The sequence below is a fragment of the Nyctibius grandis genome, chromosome 9 (genome assembly GCF_013368605.1).
Source record: "Nyctibius grandis isolate bNycGra1 chromosome 9, bNycGra1.pri, whole genome shotgun sequence".
NCBI lineage: Eukaryota > Metazoa > Chordata > Aves > Nyctibiiformes > Nyctibiidae > Nyctibius > Nyctibius grandis.
Window position 1 is genome coordinate 20,204,073 of NC_090666.1, and position 12,857 is coordinate 20,216,929.

Genomic DNA, 12,857 nt, shown 5'->3' on the forward strand with positions numbered 1-12,857 from the left:
ATGTGTTTCGATACAAAATATGGCATTTATTGTTTAATTTTTTTTTAATGACGATCCAGATTGGACTTCATCTTGCAGTTTAAGTCATTTATGTCTCACAATTTTAGCTTCTCCTATTTTTCTTTTCCATTCTGTGAGTAAGAACAGTTTGGTCAAATCTGCTGGTGTAGCCAATGCATAGCCCACTGAATATAGTCACCAAGGGATTAATACAACTCTCTGGCTTTTTTTCACTCTGGCCTAGTTCCTGCAAAATCATGTGCCTACATGATTTACTCACATGAACCGTCATATTGTATGTTGTCGCTAGGAAAAAGGGTTTATTCCTTCTCAAGTTACTGAATACTGAAGTAGATAAAAAAAAGCTAAAGACCTAGTAGCGTCAAAAAAGTTAGTAGTTTTCACAGGTTTTAGCAACTGGTGTCAGGAGCCCGCAGCTGAAATTAGCATTACAACATAGGGATTTTTCTTTACTCATATCTCTTGTCAGTATGTTTGTAGTTGATTTAAGAACGCTCCTTTTTCTCCAGGTAATGTCACTAGATTGCATACGTGCAAGCGCAGAAATTAACGTGTATTCTTAAATGGTCTGAGGCAGTGTTGGGAACAACCCTTGTGTGGAATAAAGTAGCAACTTTAGTGGAAATATAATGAACAAGGGGATTAAAATGGAAGCATTTAGGCGTATTTAGATTTCCAACTTTCCTTTCATGTCTTTTAAATGGTGTCTGTAGTTCTGATAAAAATCCTTCTCGAGTTGTGAAACAGTGGGCTCTACTCAGAAAACAATCTGAAATTTCTTGGATGCAAAATGTATTTTTTCACTTTGTGCAGAATGTGATTTATATAACATCCCAAATGACATGATCTGACATGTTTTTATGAATTCCTTTGCAAGGCAAAAATGCCTCTAGTTGAAATTTATAGTAATGAGACTGTCTGCTCTAAAGTAACTGGTTACAATGAAGGTATAAGAAACAAGCATGTTTGCCTTTCCAAGCCATTAACCTTTCCTCGCTTCTAGAGTACCCAAGCCTGTGTTCTGCAGCCATGTTATCTGCGAGTCTCCAAAATCCATCTGTTTGTCCAAATATAGTTTTGTGTGTGCTGCACCAAATATAGGTGGATAGTATTTTGGACTGGAGTTCAGCCAATCAGGTTAAATAATATATCTGACAGATAACTGTGAAAATCTCCATCTATAATTATGTAAACAAATACTCTCTTGAAAACTTTTCCGTGATCTTTACAATAGTGAAGGGTAAATTGTGTCTTAGGGTCAAAAGCAATATTATAATAGTACCCAGCTGTCTTCATTATGTACTTCTGAATTACAGTAGGGGACAACTGGATCAGGTCCTGAAGTGGGCAGTTGTTTATTTGGTAGTTTTGATGGATAGGTAACAAAAATATGATGTACATGCAAGGGCACATGTTCACATAGATTCATGTTAAAATACTATAGAGAAAATGACCCAAATTTGCTTCCCACTAGAAGAAGATCATCTGTTTCCTCCTAGTAAGTAGTCCTAGAAGGTTCCCGTAGCCATTTGCTGAAATCCTTTTTGTCTTAGAGCCCCCTTCAGCAAACACTGTTGGGAGTTTTGCTCTGCTCAGAAATAAGTGCAGCAAGTTGTACTGCAAGCACTGAGACATTGTGAAGATCTGGTCCCTGGGGACTCTAGTGCAAAATTCTTTTTGAAGATCCCAGAACGGAGAAAATCCTGGCTATGCGGAGCCTCTGACTGAAGCTGCAATAGTGGAAGATAAGGGGAGGAGTTGCCAAGGCAGTGAAGAACTTCAAAGAATGCTGGAACTAGGGGCGAAAGTTCAGCCTAATTCTTGTGTTATCCAGACTCGCTCACCCAACTCTGTTGCAGCGCATCTGCACAAAATGGCTGGGGTTTGGTTGTGGCAATAACCTCAGTTTTCTGGAATCTGACTGGAAATGTATGGTTAAAAAAATGGTCGCCAGTGAAAAATGTTCTGAGTAAAATTCCATGAGGGAGCCCTAGAGTGAGGGAAGCCACCCAGGCAGCAGCACCTCCTTCCAGGGGGACACACACCTTCCCCACCTTGCCTTCTCCCAGCTGCGTGCTCGTGCCACTTAACTTGTGATGGCCTTGTTAGGCACCTCGGTGACCCAACTCAACTCCCTGTCATAGCAGAAAGAAAAGCGGAAGGATTTCTGCTGAGTTAGTGAGTTGAATCCGCAAGCAGAAGAAACAGAGGATCAAGCAAAGGGCTCTAAACCATAAAGATCAGAGTAGGAAGCGGGAAAGGAGCAGAAGATTTCCTCCTTTTTAGCATCCCTGAGCAGTTAAATGCACCCAGTAGATCCCAGAAGCACAGTGTAAGTGCTTTCATTTGGGGTGAAATTTGGGACCCAACTGGTAAAGCTCCTATTGACCAGGCCAGGATTTCATTCCAGGTTTTAGCTTTGCTTTATGTGCATTGATACTGGTGAACAGACCTATGAAATATGGTTGTGTGGGATGAATCCAACTAAAGAGAATGTGTTGAAAACAACTTTAAGAATGTATTTACCTAAATAAATGTAAAACTTAATTGTGATGCAATGAAATATTTTCCCACCATGATTTCTGCTCCTGCCAGCCTATGACACTTAGTATAGAACTATTAGTAAATAACACTATGGATTACTCCCTGAAATAAATTGTCCTAGCCATCTTGATTAATTTACTGATTAATGAGCATAAATATTCAGGTCATCTCTGAATTTAAAATTATAAGAACTGAAATGATGAAGGTGAAGACACAGACTTGGGATAGCAATGAAGTTTGTTGCTAGTTTAGCTTAGAGTGGAAGTGGCAAAAAAACCTGTTTGCAACTGATGGCTGTACAGTGTGTCAGAAAAGGGCTTTGGTGTTCTGCTCACGCTCTTCACCTGTCTGTGGTGCATCAGCCACATCCTATACCTTCACGTATAGGATCCTATAGCCCTTCAGGGCAGGGCTGCATCAGCAGGAGCTACATCCTTCTTTCACTCCCGAGAGTGGGCTCTGCAAGTTACAGACAATCACAAGGCGCAGGGAACCTTCCGGTGCAGATGCGAGTGCCTTGCTCGTGGAGGACTGTCACTGCCAGGACCACCGGCCGATGACATTTATGAGCACTGAATTTACACTGGAGGAAGAATTTTCTTATTCTGAAGATGTATCTGTTGATCATTTTGCTCTGTGTTACATTGGTGTTGTGTAGGTGCTACAAATGTAACCAGTATGCAATTTCGAAACTCAGAGGGGTAGAGCATGCATTTTTAGGGGGAAAAAAAACAGTTTATAGCTTCTTTGGCAGACTGAAACCCATAACGCCTGTCAGAGATGTAAGCTACGCCAGGTACTTCAGAACAATTCTATCAAGGTTTATGTGGATACTTTTATTTTCAAGATATTGAAAATGAGATAAGATTCAGACTTATTATTGAATATTTGCTTAGCTTCTGCCACATGATGTTGTTTCTTCCCCTCATACTCTAAATTAGGTCATTATAATCAGATTGTGTATTATAAACAAATGTCTTTCTGTTTATATGTGATTATAAAACAAACTTGGAGGGTAAAGGCTATAATTTTGAAACAGATAAAGTTTATATGCCCCTTTGAAATCTATATGGAAATTAGTTTCTCACACTCCAACGGAGATGATGTAAATGGACACTGGAGAGCCAGTACAGTGTTGTCAGTGTACTCGGGGGACTTTGAGCACTGTAAAGACATTTGCAGGTCAGAAATGAGGTTAATTGACAGGGATGTGTGTGAGGACAGGAAAAATTTGCACAGTGCTTGTCAGAAGGTAGAGCTGTCAGTTCTTCACTTGACCACTAGTGTTTGTCGAACAAACACAACAGGACTTGGTTCCAGGGAAAGAAAAAAAAAAAAAAGGCAAGAAGAGTCATCTTAGGACAATGACATTGTTTGGAAAGAGCCTTTTTTTTTTGGTTTTGTTCCAAGATACCCACACGGATACACCTACCGTACACAATCTCCAGTCTGGCTTGTTGCTTCTGCCAGCATGACTGTCTGCAGCCGAGGGTCGCAGAGCACTATCTGGACAGGCTTTTCCTCAAGTATTCTTCAAGTCCATGGCTTGAGTGTGCAAGACTGGTTTTCCACTAGTGGCAATAACTCCATCTTTTTTGGCATATCGTATTTTCAGTGACTTTTTCTGCCTTTTTCCTCTTTTTCCATAAAGAGCCACTTTGGATAGAGCGTGTGTTGTGATTCCAGCCTGCTCCTCATTGCACTAGTACAAAATTTGCTTATAATGCAAATAGTGCATGTTTCATTCAAGGCTTCAAAGTATACATCCTGTTTTATAAATGTGGAAAGACCAGGTAAGGGTCTGAATTTTGGTTTTCTCCATAACCGCAGAGCACTGACAAATCTGAAGCTATTTCATGGACTTAGGTATCGAGAAAACAACACACAAAGGAATAAAATTTATGTCTGGCTGATTTTCGGTCAGACCTTCCACTCTAACCACTGCACAATGATTTATATTTCAGTGTCATTAACTGTTCTCAATCTTTAAACATATTTTAATTGTAGGAGTCTTTTAATTTCTTTTTGTTCTTATTTCTAAGATTCTAAGTAAAATAGTAACCATTCAAGTCTGGCCCACACAATGAAAAATTTCATCCAAGAAAATCCAGCACACCAAAATGGAACAAATTGTGGCTAGAGAGAGCCTCTTCTCTGTTGGAAAACCAGCAGATATAACCCTACTTTAGAACCATACTAATTCTGAAGTTTTAGAAAAAATACTTGTGTATTTCCAGGTTTTGCTTCATCTTTTATTAATATTTGTATTAAAATGCAAATATGTAAAATGTATAAAAAAATAGCTGCATAGAATCATTGTTTCCTAGAAAATGCTTAGCCACTATTTTCACTTTCTTCTTCTGCTGTTCCATAAATTTATTCTTCACAAAATGTAAAAAATACACATTCAAGAAAGCGTGTTAGAACAGTGAGCTCTTCTTAGTAGTCTCACTTAAAACATAAATATGTTTTAATATAATGATGAACAGCTTCCTCCACAGTTAATAGCAAAGCAGAAAAAACAATATACTTTGTCATTTCAGACAGACTTTATTATTTTGTTCTACAATAAATCTGGCAACTGTTTACAGCCTTTGACTGCTTTACAGTTTCATACAAGTGTCTGGCAACATTATCAAGCTAATGGCAGAATTCAGATCTTTGAGAGTCATTTTAGTTAATTCCACAAATCAAGATTGGATTTTGTCCTGTGTTTTAATTACTGATTATGAGCAGCCTCCTTAAATTCCTGTTACATAGTAATCCTTTACAGTAATTCTGTTTCATGCTTGTGCTTCCCAGAATATACAGGGTATATTTAGGAAGGGGGTGTTTGTTTGACAGTGGAAATAACTTCTATAAGGAAGTATCTTCTCGTGGCTTTCAAAGAATAAATAATGCATTCCATAATATAAAATGCTGGCATGGCATTAACAAGAGATTGCGTTGCTCTCTATGTTCATATTCTTAACACCAGTCATCAGTGAAGGAATGGCAACAATTACTTATAATTGTGCAATTTAGAAAGTGTCCTTCCAAGAACATTTAAGGAAGCATGGAAGGAATGAACTACAAGCTAAAATGAATAGGAGGAGTGAAAACATGTCATGGGAGGCACAAACCCAGTGGCCACAGCAGAGGCACTCTCTGTGCGCTGAAGGGAGTAGAGGACTGCTCTTTTTTTCACAGAGAGGTGTAGTATTTAAGGTAAAAAAAAAAAACTCCACAGTAGAGTTGATGGGAAAATCAGAGACAGGTTGGAGGATTCCCAGAGAGAATGAGACGATGGGTTTGAATCAAAAGAAATCTGTTATAGTGAGTGTGCACAGGTATTTTACAACGAGTGATAAAATGGCATTTATTTTTTGTATTCTAATCTAGAATATAAGTAATTTGGTATCTTGGTACCAATATTTGAAATAGTACAGCTGGAAAAGATTATTTGTCTTCCCCTTTTGGTTGTGATTGTCACGGAGATTCTTTTCTTATTGTTGAATATATTCCTGTGATTATTATGAAGACTGCATTCTTAAAGAACAGCTTTTTTTTAGTAGGTCATATACTTCTGCAGAAGTCATTGCTTCTTAATAATTTTCTTTTTCTAAAAAAAAGAAAATTTACAGAAGCTTTTATATAGAAATTGTTTTGCGTGTTCATGGCATTACTATGTCCCAATTCTACTGACCTTTCTTTCTCATCCTCACTTAGCAAGATACAGATTTTTTTTCATTACCTCCTGTCCTGGTTTTACTGGTATTTTGTTTCAGTTTGTGTCCAGCCATGGTGATCAAGGCCCTTAGCAGTTAAATGCAGGGCAGCTGACCCAGGCTGGCCCACAGGTGCATTCTTTATCATTAACATCAAGCTCACTATAAAGGGGAGGGCTTGCTGGGGAGAAGTGGGGCTGGTTTTGCTCTCCTCTCTTCTTTGTTCCCAGTGACTGGTGTTCCTAGAACAGCCTGCTGCAACTCTGTAGCTAAGTATACTTTTGTGATATTGTTGATATTGGTTTCTTTATTTTATTAAATCTGTTATATTTTAACCCATGAGTCTCCCTTTTTTTCCCAGTTTTCTTCTTCTGTTGGGGAAGGGACATTGAGTGAGAGAAAAACTGTTATTGTTTAGCCCTGGCTGAATAAAGACACGTGTACTGGGAATACTTCAATAATAATAAAACCAATTAATTATGACACTATTTTTCCCTAAAGGAGTGTCCCATGTAATGAAGTTTACTTTATTCCTTTGGCTGTTATAAATGCTTTTCTTGCTTTTAGTTCTGAATAGATGAATTTAAGCCTAAAATTAAAAAATCTGCTTCTATATGATGCTTAGCTTCCCATACCCCGTTATTAACGCTTTTCAGGAAGTGCTCAATATCTCTCAAAGTTCAGCCCTGCATACTTGGCTGGCATAGGGTATTTCAAAGTATTTTTGCACAGTTGTGGCTCAACCTCCTGCCTACTCTGGTTTGTATCTTTTTTTACGTATGATGAGGTGTGATGAGAGGATGGATCCTCAAGGAAGTGACTGTTGTGGTGGAAAGCCCGTTGGTCTTCTTGGTCCCGCCCTCAAGGTGGGGAAATGGGGTGCTCACAATTACTCCTCCACTAATGGGTCTTCAGGAGGCCCTGAAGTGGCCAGGAGAGCAGGGTTGTGAGGAAATTCAGGAGATCCGATCTGGACTCACAGGGTTTTGCAATAGGTGGAAAGTTTCCCTTTTAAAGCAGATCTAGGGCTGAGGGACCATCTGTCCTACAGAGGCACTGAATGGCCTGAGGCAAAATAGCTACTTTAGTTGAATTTTGAGATAAATAGGGAAGCCATGGATTTGATTTAGAACAGAAATGGTAAAGTAGTACCTTAGATGTGTAGAACTGTTTTTAAAATAATGGCTTAGTTTTGCCAGCCTACTATTTGTTAAGATTGATAAATGTTCCTGGAAAGATTCTTGAGGACTTCCAGTTGTCTCCAGGTTTTCAGAGAAACCTGTCGTTCTGTGTTTACCCAGTCTCTCTGCAAACCTGAATTTCTGACTCATACGTAAAAAACCTCCCCAAAAAACAGAATATGTAATTACAACCTTGTAGCTCCAAAATGCACCAGATCTGCTCAGCAAGTGTTCCTTATTTCTGAATAAGCAACTCTGGGTAATTTAAAGAAGCTCTGAACATAATTTATACAGGCACTTGGATTTTCTTAGATCCTATGGTCACCTTTTTCCCTCAGGATCAAAATGAATTGCTCATTTATAACTGTAAGCAGCAAGATGCCTGGCTACCTGCAAGTCTGTTCACACCTGTTGTATCACAGTTAATAATAATAGTCCTTGACAATATGATTTAAATTATCACAACTGTATACATTTTATAGATCAGCTGTCGCAGTTTTGTGATTGCTAAATGTGTAAGACTGAGACTGTTCTTTGCAAAGAAGGCATGATTCTTGCATCCCAGAAAATACGTAGGGGAACTGTTATCAGTATCTTGAACTGATACATCACTGTACATGTACTGAAAAGTCCAGGGAATTATCTTGAGCCTTATCAACTTAATCTCAAATACAGGGTTTTCCACAGAAATAATTTTGCCGGTGTTCTGGAGTAAGAACAAAGCAGCTTTTTCATATGGGCATATGTTCAGGTTGGAAGGGACCTCAGGGGATCTCTAGTCCAACCTCCAGCCCAAAGCAGCATCAGTGAAGAGATCGGGTCGGGTTGCTTAGGGCTGTATGCAGTCTGGTCTTGAAAAGGTTCAAGGATGGATGCTGCACAGCCTCCCTGGGCAATGCCTGCCTGTCCTTTCGTCCAGTCAGAAACTCTCTTGTTTCAATTTAGGTCTGCTGTCCCCTTCTCTCCAGCCACACTGCTGTAAGGAGGCTGGCTCTGTATTCTTGATAACCTCATCATAGCTATTGGAAGGCAGCTATTTCCCCGTTTGAGACAAAAATGGAGATAGATTACTTAAGCCTTTTAAAGAGAACAGAAAATGTTGATAGGTAGATTAGCACTTAGGACAGGACATGAAGGTTTTCTTCCCAGAAAAATTCTATTATGTGTTTTTCTTTAACAACAATAAATAAGCAGATACCATTTGATTGTGATCTAGTAGATGTTTACAGGGTTATATTTGTTGTTGTGTGTTTTTCTGATAGATTAGGAAAGAGAGTAATAGTAACCAAGAGAAATGTGTCACATACTGAATCCAAGAGAGGGAAATCCGTGTCCGGATTATGGGAAGCTGTGGGATGTGTGGCGGCAGAGAGGGCAAGACGGCAGCATTTCAGATACTGCTTTGGAATATTCTTGAGTGCATTCCCTGGTATGACAGTGACTGAGAATAGGCCCAATCGAGCATATAGTGTTTACATCCCTCCAGCCTCTTCCCTGGGGGATGGGGCAGGAAGAGGAGAGGGAAGGAAGCAAGGGATGATTGATGGGTTTTGAAAAGCTTTTCTCTGCAAGGGAAAGGTGTGGTCACTCTGCTCATCTCCAGCTAACAAAGCCCCTGTAGGTGTAGCAGACATAAGCTTTGTCACCCCGTTGGTGACCAGAACACTGTGCAGAAAAATATTGTTCTCTTTTTCATTTGGGAATACAGATTTGAGCAAAGTGGCCTGTCACTGTTACAGTTTATACCGCTTTAAGACAGCGTTTCAGCACTGAATCCGATTGTGTCATCTGTGACCATGGGGCTATAATAAGTAAGACCGGAGCACAGATCGCCTACTGTGTGTAGTACATCTCAAGAAGGCATGAGCACACAGCTACATTTCTATCAAATTAAGCCACAGGTACATGAACATATTAAGCCAATATAATCTGATACTCCTGCCAAAATAAGCAGTCATATCCACCCTCTCACCCCTGCCTGTTTTTGCTCCCATGCTACCTCCTCCATTATGCTGGCACAAGCAGTAGCACAGCCACATGCTGAACCAGACAAAGGAAATGATCTGGAAGAAAACTAACCTGATCAGAGAAAGAAAGAAAAAAAAAAAAAGGGTTTCACCCAGAATCAGTTGCTGAACCATTGCTTTTTTAAGCAGTGATGCCAACTGATGTTGTTGTAAAGCAGGCATGAAGTTACCGCCTTAACCAGACCAGGGAATATGAATTTATCCTAGCTTTAAGCCTCTGTGCTAACTTTATGCCAGGAGTGGGAATAGGAAGGATCTGTGATCTAGCATGAGGTTAGGGTAATACAGACAGACGGTACCTGATCTGGCATGAAGTCTGCCGGTATAAACATACTCCATCAAACATTTTCCAATAGCAGTGATCACCATGTGGCTGCAGTGCTTTCCACCTGGTACTAGCAGCCCTTAAGCTTGTGTTATCAAATCAAGGCCAAACTGAATGAGATCCATTTTAGGACTTGAAAGAGGGACGAAAAGGAAGGTTATGCAGAATGTAGTTCTACCAAGCGACGGTGCTTTCTTACTCTCAGCTGTACTAAGATGGGCTCTGATCTGTGGTGGCAATATATTAGGATACCAAAATAGGTAGGATACTCTACTCTGCCCTGGTGAGGCCGCATCTGGAATATTGTGTCCAGTTCTGGGCCCCTCAGTTCAAGAAGGACAGGGAACTGCTAGAGAGAGTCCAGCGCAGAGCCATGAAGGATTAAGGGGGTGGAACATCTCCCTTATGAGGAGAGGCTGAGGGAGCTGGGTCTCTTTAGCTTAGAGAAGAGGAGAACTGAGGGGTGACCTCATTAATGTTTATAAATATGTAAAGGGCAAGTGTCATGAGGATGGAGCCAGGCTCTTCTCAGTGACATCCCTTGACAGGACAAGGGGCAATGGGTGCAAGCTGGAACACAGGAGGTTCCACTTAAATATGAGGAAAAACTTCTTTACGGTGTGGGTGACTGAACACTGGAACAGGCTGCCCAGAGAGGTTGTGGAGTCTCCTTCTCTGGAGACATTCAAAACCCACCTGGATGCGTTCCTGTGTGATATGGTCTAGGTAATCCTGCCCCGGCAGGGGGATTGGACTAGATGATCTTTCGAGGTCCCTTCCTATCGCTAACATTCTGTGATTCTGTGAAAATACTTGGTGATTTTTTTCTAGGGAAATGAGTAACTGAAGATTGTGGCTTTTGTAGATACTAGTGTTGTCAGATGGTATATGTTACTTGGCCTTTCAGTAATGAACTGCCTGGCAATTTTTTGTTTCTTCCCAGCTGTTTCCCATTGTCATGTTTGTGTGTGTGAGATCAGGGCCACTGTATTATCAGAAAGAGGAAGAGAAACCAAAAGGTGCCTGCTGATGCATGTCCATACCAGAAGATCTTCTGCAGTGTCGCCAGTCAGAAACTCAGTGGCTTGACAGAACTGTAACTCTGGACTTTTTAAAAGCTAGTTTACCAGTGTCACTGGGTGATGTAAATGTAGTAATGTAAACAATGCAAAGTAGTAGTGAAGTTGGAAGCCCCTTTTCTCCATGTGTCCCAGTCTTGTTGCCTACACACTGTCATGTATCCTAGGCCCAAATTTTGTGAAGGAAATCAGAATTTCCCCCTGCTTCCCAAAGACCTCCTTGAGGCATTAATGAGGGCTTTGACCACACATTCCTCCCCCTCTCCCCAACTCTAATCAAGAAAAACTTGAGAGTTAAAACCTACAATATTTACTGTACAGAAGTCGGCTCTCCCTGCTTAAGCCGGGGAATCGCGAGGTGTCCCGAACCACCTCGGGGGTCGGGACCGAGCCGGGCGCACCCCGCGGCGGAATGCGCGGCACGCGGGGCCAGGCGCAAGTTACGCCTGGCCCCGCGTGCCGCGCATTCCGCCGCGGGCCCGTCGCCCCCTCGTTTAGGCGCAACCATTACGCGCCGCGGGGACGCCCGCCGCCCCTCTCCGCGCCTCCCCGCGCAGCACGGGGGCGGAGCGCGGGCGCCCTGCCCGCTCCGCGCTTCCCCGCTGTGGCTGGGCGCTTCCTCCCTCCCTCTTTCTGGGCGGTGGTTGAGGCTGGCGGGAGGTGGGATCGGTTGGGCCGGGCTGGGGAAGCCGGCGGCGGTCAATGAGAGCCCGTTGATGGCAGGCTGGGCGGCCGCGGCGGGGTAGGGTCGGCGCGGAGCGGGGGACCGGGGTTGGGGCGCGGGGGAACGGGAGCGAAGAACCGCGCAGCCGGAGGGGAAGGCACGGAGGCGGGGAGCGCCCTGCAGCCCCGCCGCGCCACAGCCCGGCGGCCGCCAAAGTTGCTCCCCATCCCGAGGGGGAGCCGGGGATCAGGCGGGGCGATGATCTTCCCCAGCAGCAACAGCAGCACGGCGGGCAGCAGCCGGACCCCGTATCGGAAGCAGGTAAGAGCGGGGGGTGGTTTTGTGGCTCCCGCACCCCCACTTTCCCCCCCACTCCCCCCGAGGGGCTGAGGGAGGAGTGGGGAGAGGGGTGGTGACTTGCGTGAGTTGCAGCTTGCAGCCTGGTAGCTCCTCGAGAGCTGGGATTTACAAAAAGAAACTCTTTCTTTTTCTTTCTTTTTTTCTTCTTTTCTTCTTTCACACCCCCCCCGCCCCCCCCCCCGCCCTTCCCTCTTAAAAGCTGTGCCGTGACCTTGCCGGGTGCCCGGGCCGCCTCCGCCGGGTGACCTTAACGGCCGGGCCGGGCGGTGCGGGGCGTGCGGCCGCCGAGGGCCGGGCGGCTGCCGGCCCTGCTGAGCTCGGCAACGGGTTAAAAACGAGCCGGTTGTTGTAACGCGGGTCGCAAAGGGAAACTTCGGGCTGGATGTTTTTCCCTCGGCTTGAAATGAGCGAAAGGATCGCGGCGCGTTCTTTCTTCAAACAACCCCCCCAAAGTCCTCCGCCGTGCTCCGGGCTTGCCGGTTCTCCCCCCCTTGAAGAGCACAAGGGAAGTCCTGTGACATTTTATGGGCAGACAGATCGCTCTGATAAGCTCGGAGCACTCGCATCTATGGAGCTGGACTGAAAGAGGTATTTCTTTCTTTCTTTGTTTAGTTGCTGAAAATAAAATAGTTGAAATAGTTGGGTTACAACCTTACCGGGCCGTTGTCTCTTCGGCTGTGCTTTTTACTTTTTTCTCCCCAAAACTCTTGGCATTAGTGTTACATTATTTACTGCAAAGTGTGTTATTTTTCATTGACTCTTTTTTTTAAAAAAAATACTACTTTTTAAGTTCATCAGGAAGTTTGCTGTTTTTGTGCCAGAGGGTAAATGGAGTAGAGGTCACTGACAAGCTCCCGGCTTGACAAAGCATGCCAAAAATACTATGGCAGCTCGCTTTCCAGGTGAGGAAAAATCCTTCCGTGTCTGCTGCTCATAGCAGCTGAAACAA

The 12,857-nt window shown here is 43.1% G+C and overlaps 1 protein-coding gene across 5 annotated transcripts in view; it reads left to right on the forward strand.

Annotated features, from left to right (window-relative positions):
* The window catches only part of RBMS1 (RNA binding motif single stranded interacting protein 1), a 148,141-nt gene that overhangs the window by 41,894 nt on the left and 93,390 nt on the right, over positions 1-12,857 (forward strand). For 2 of the 5 annotated variants that reach the window (XM_068407504.1, XM_068407503.1), the window contains exon 1: positions 11,542-11,869. The exons of 2 other annotated variants lie outside the window; for them this stretch is intronic. Coding sequence is in view for 1 of the 3 variants with exons in the window: in XM_068407503.1 (XP_068263604.1) it covers positions 11,807-11,869 (63 nt within the window). In the remaining 2 variants the exon portion in view is untranslated. Of the gene's footprint in view, positions 1-11,541; positions 11,870-12,159; positions 12,497-12,857 lie in introns of those variants that run through there. One more of the 5 variants, XM_068407505.1, reaches the window with a different exon arrangement.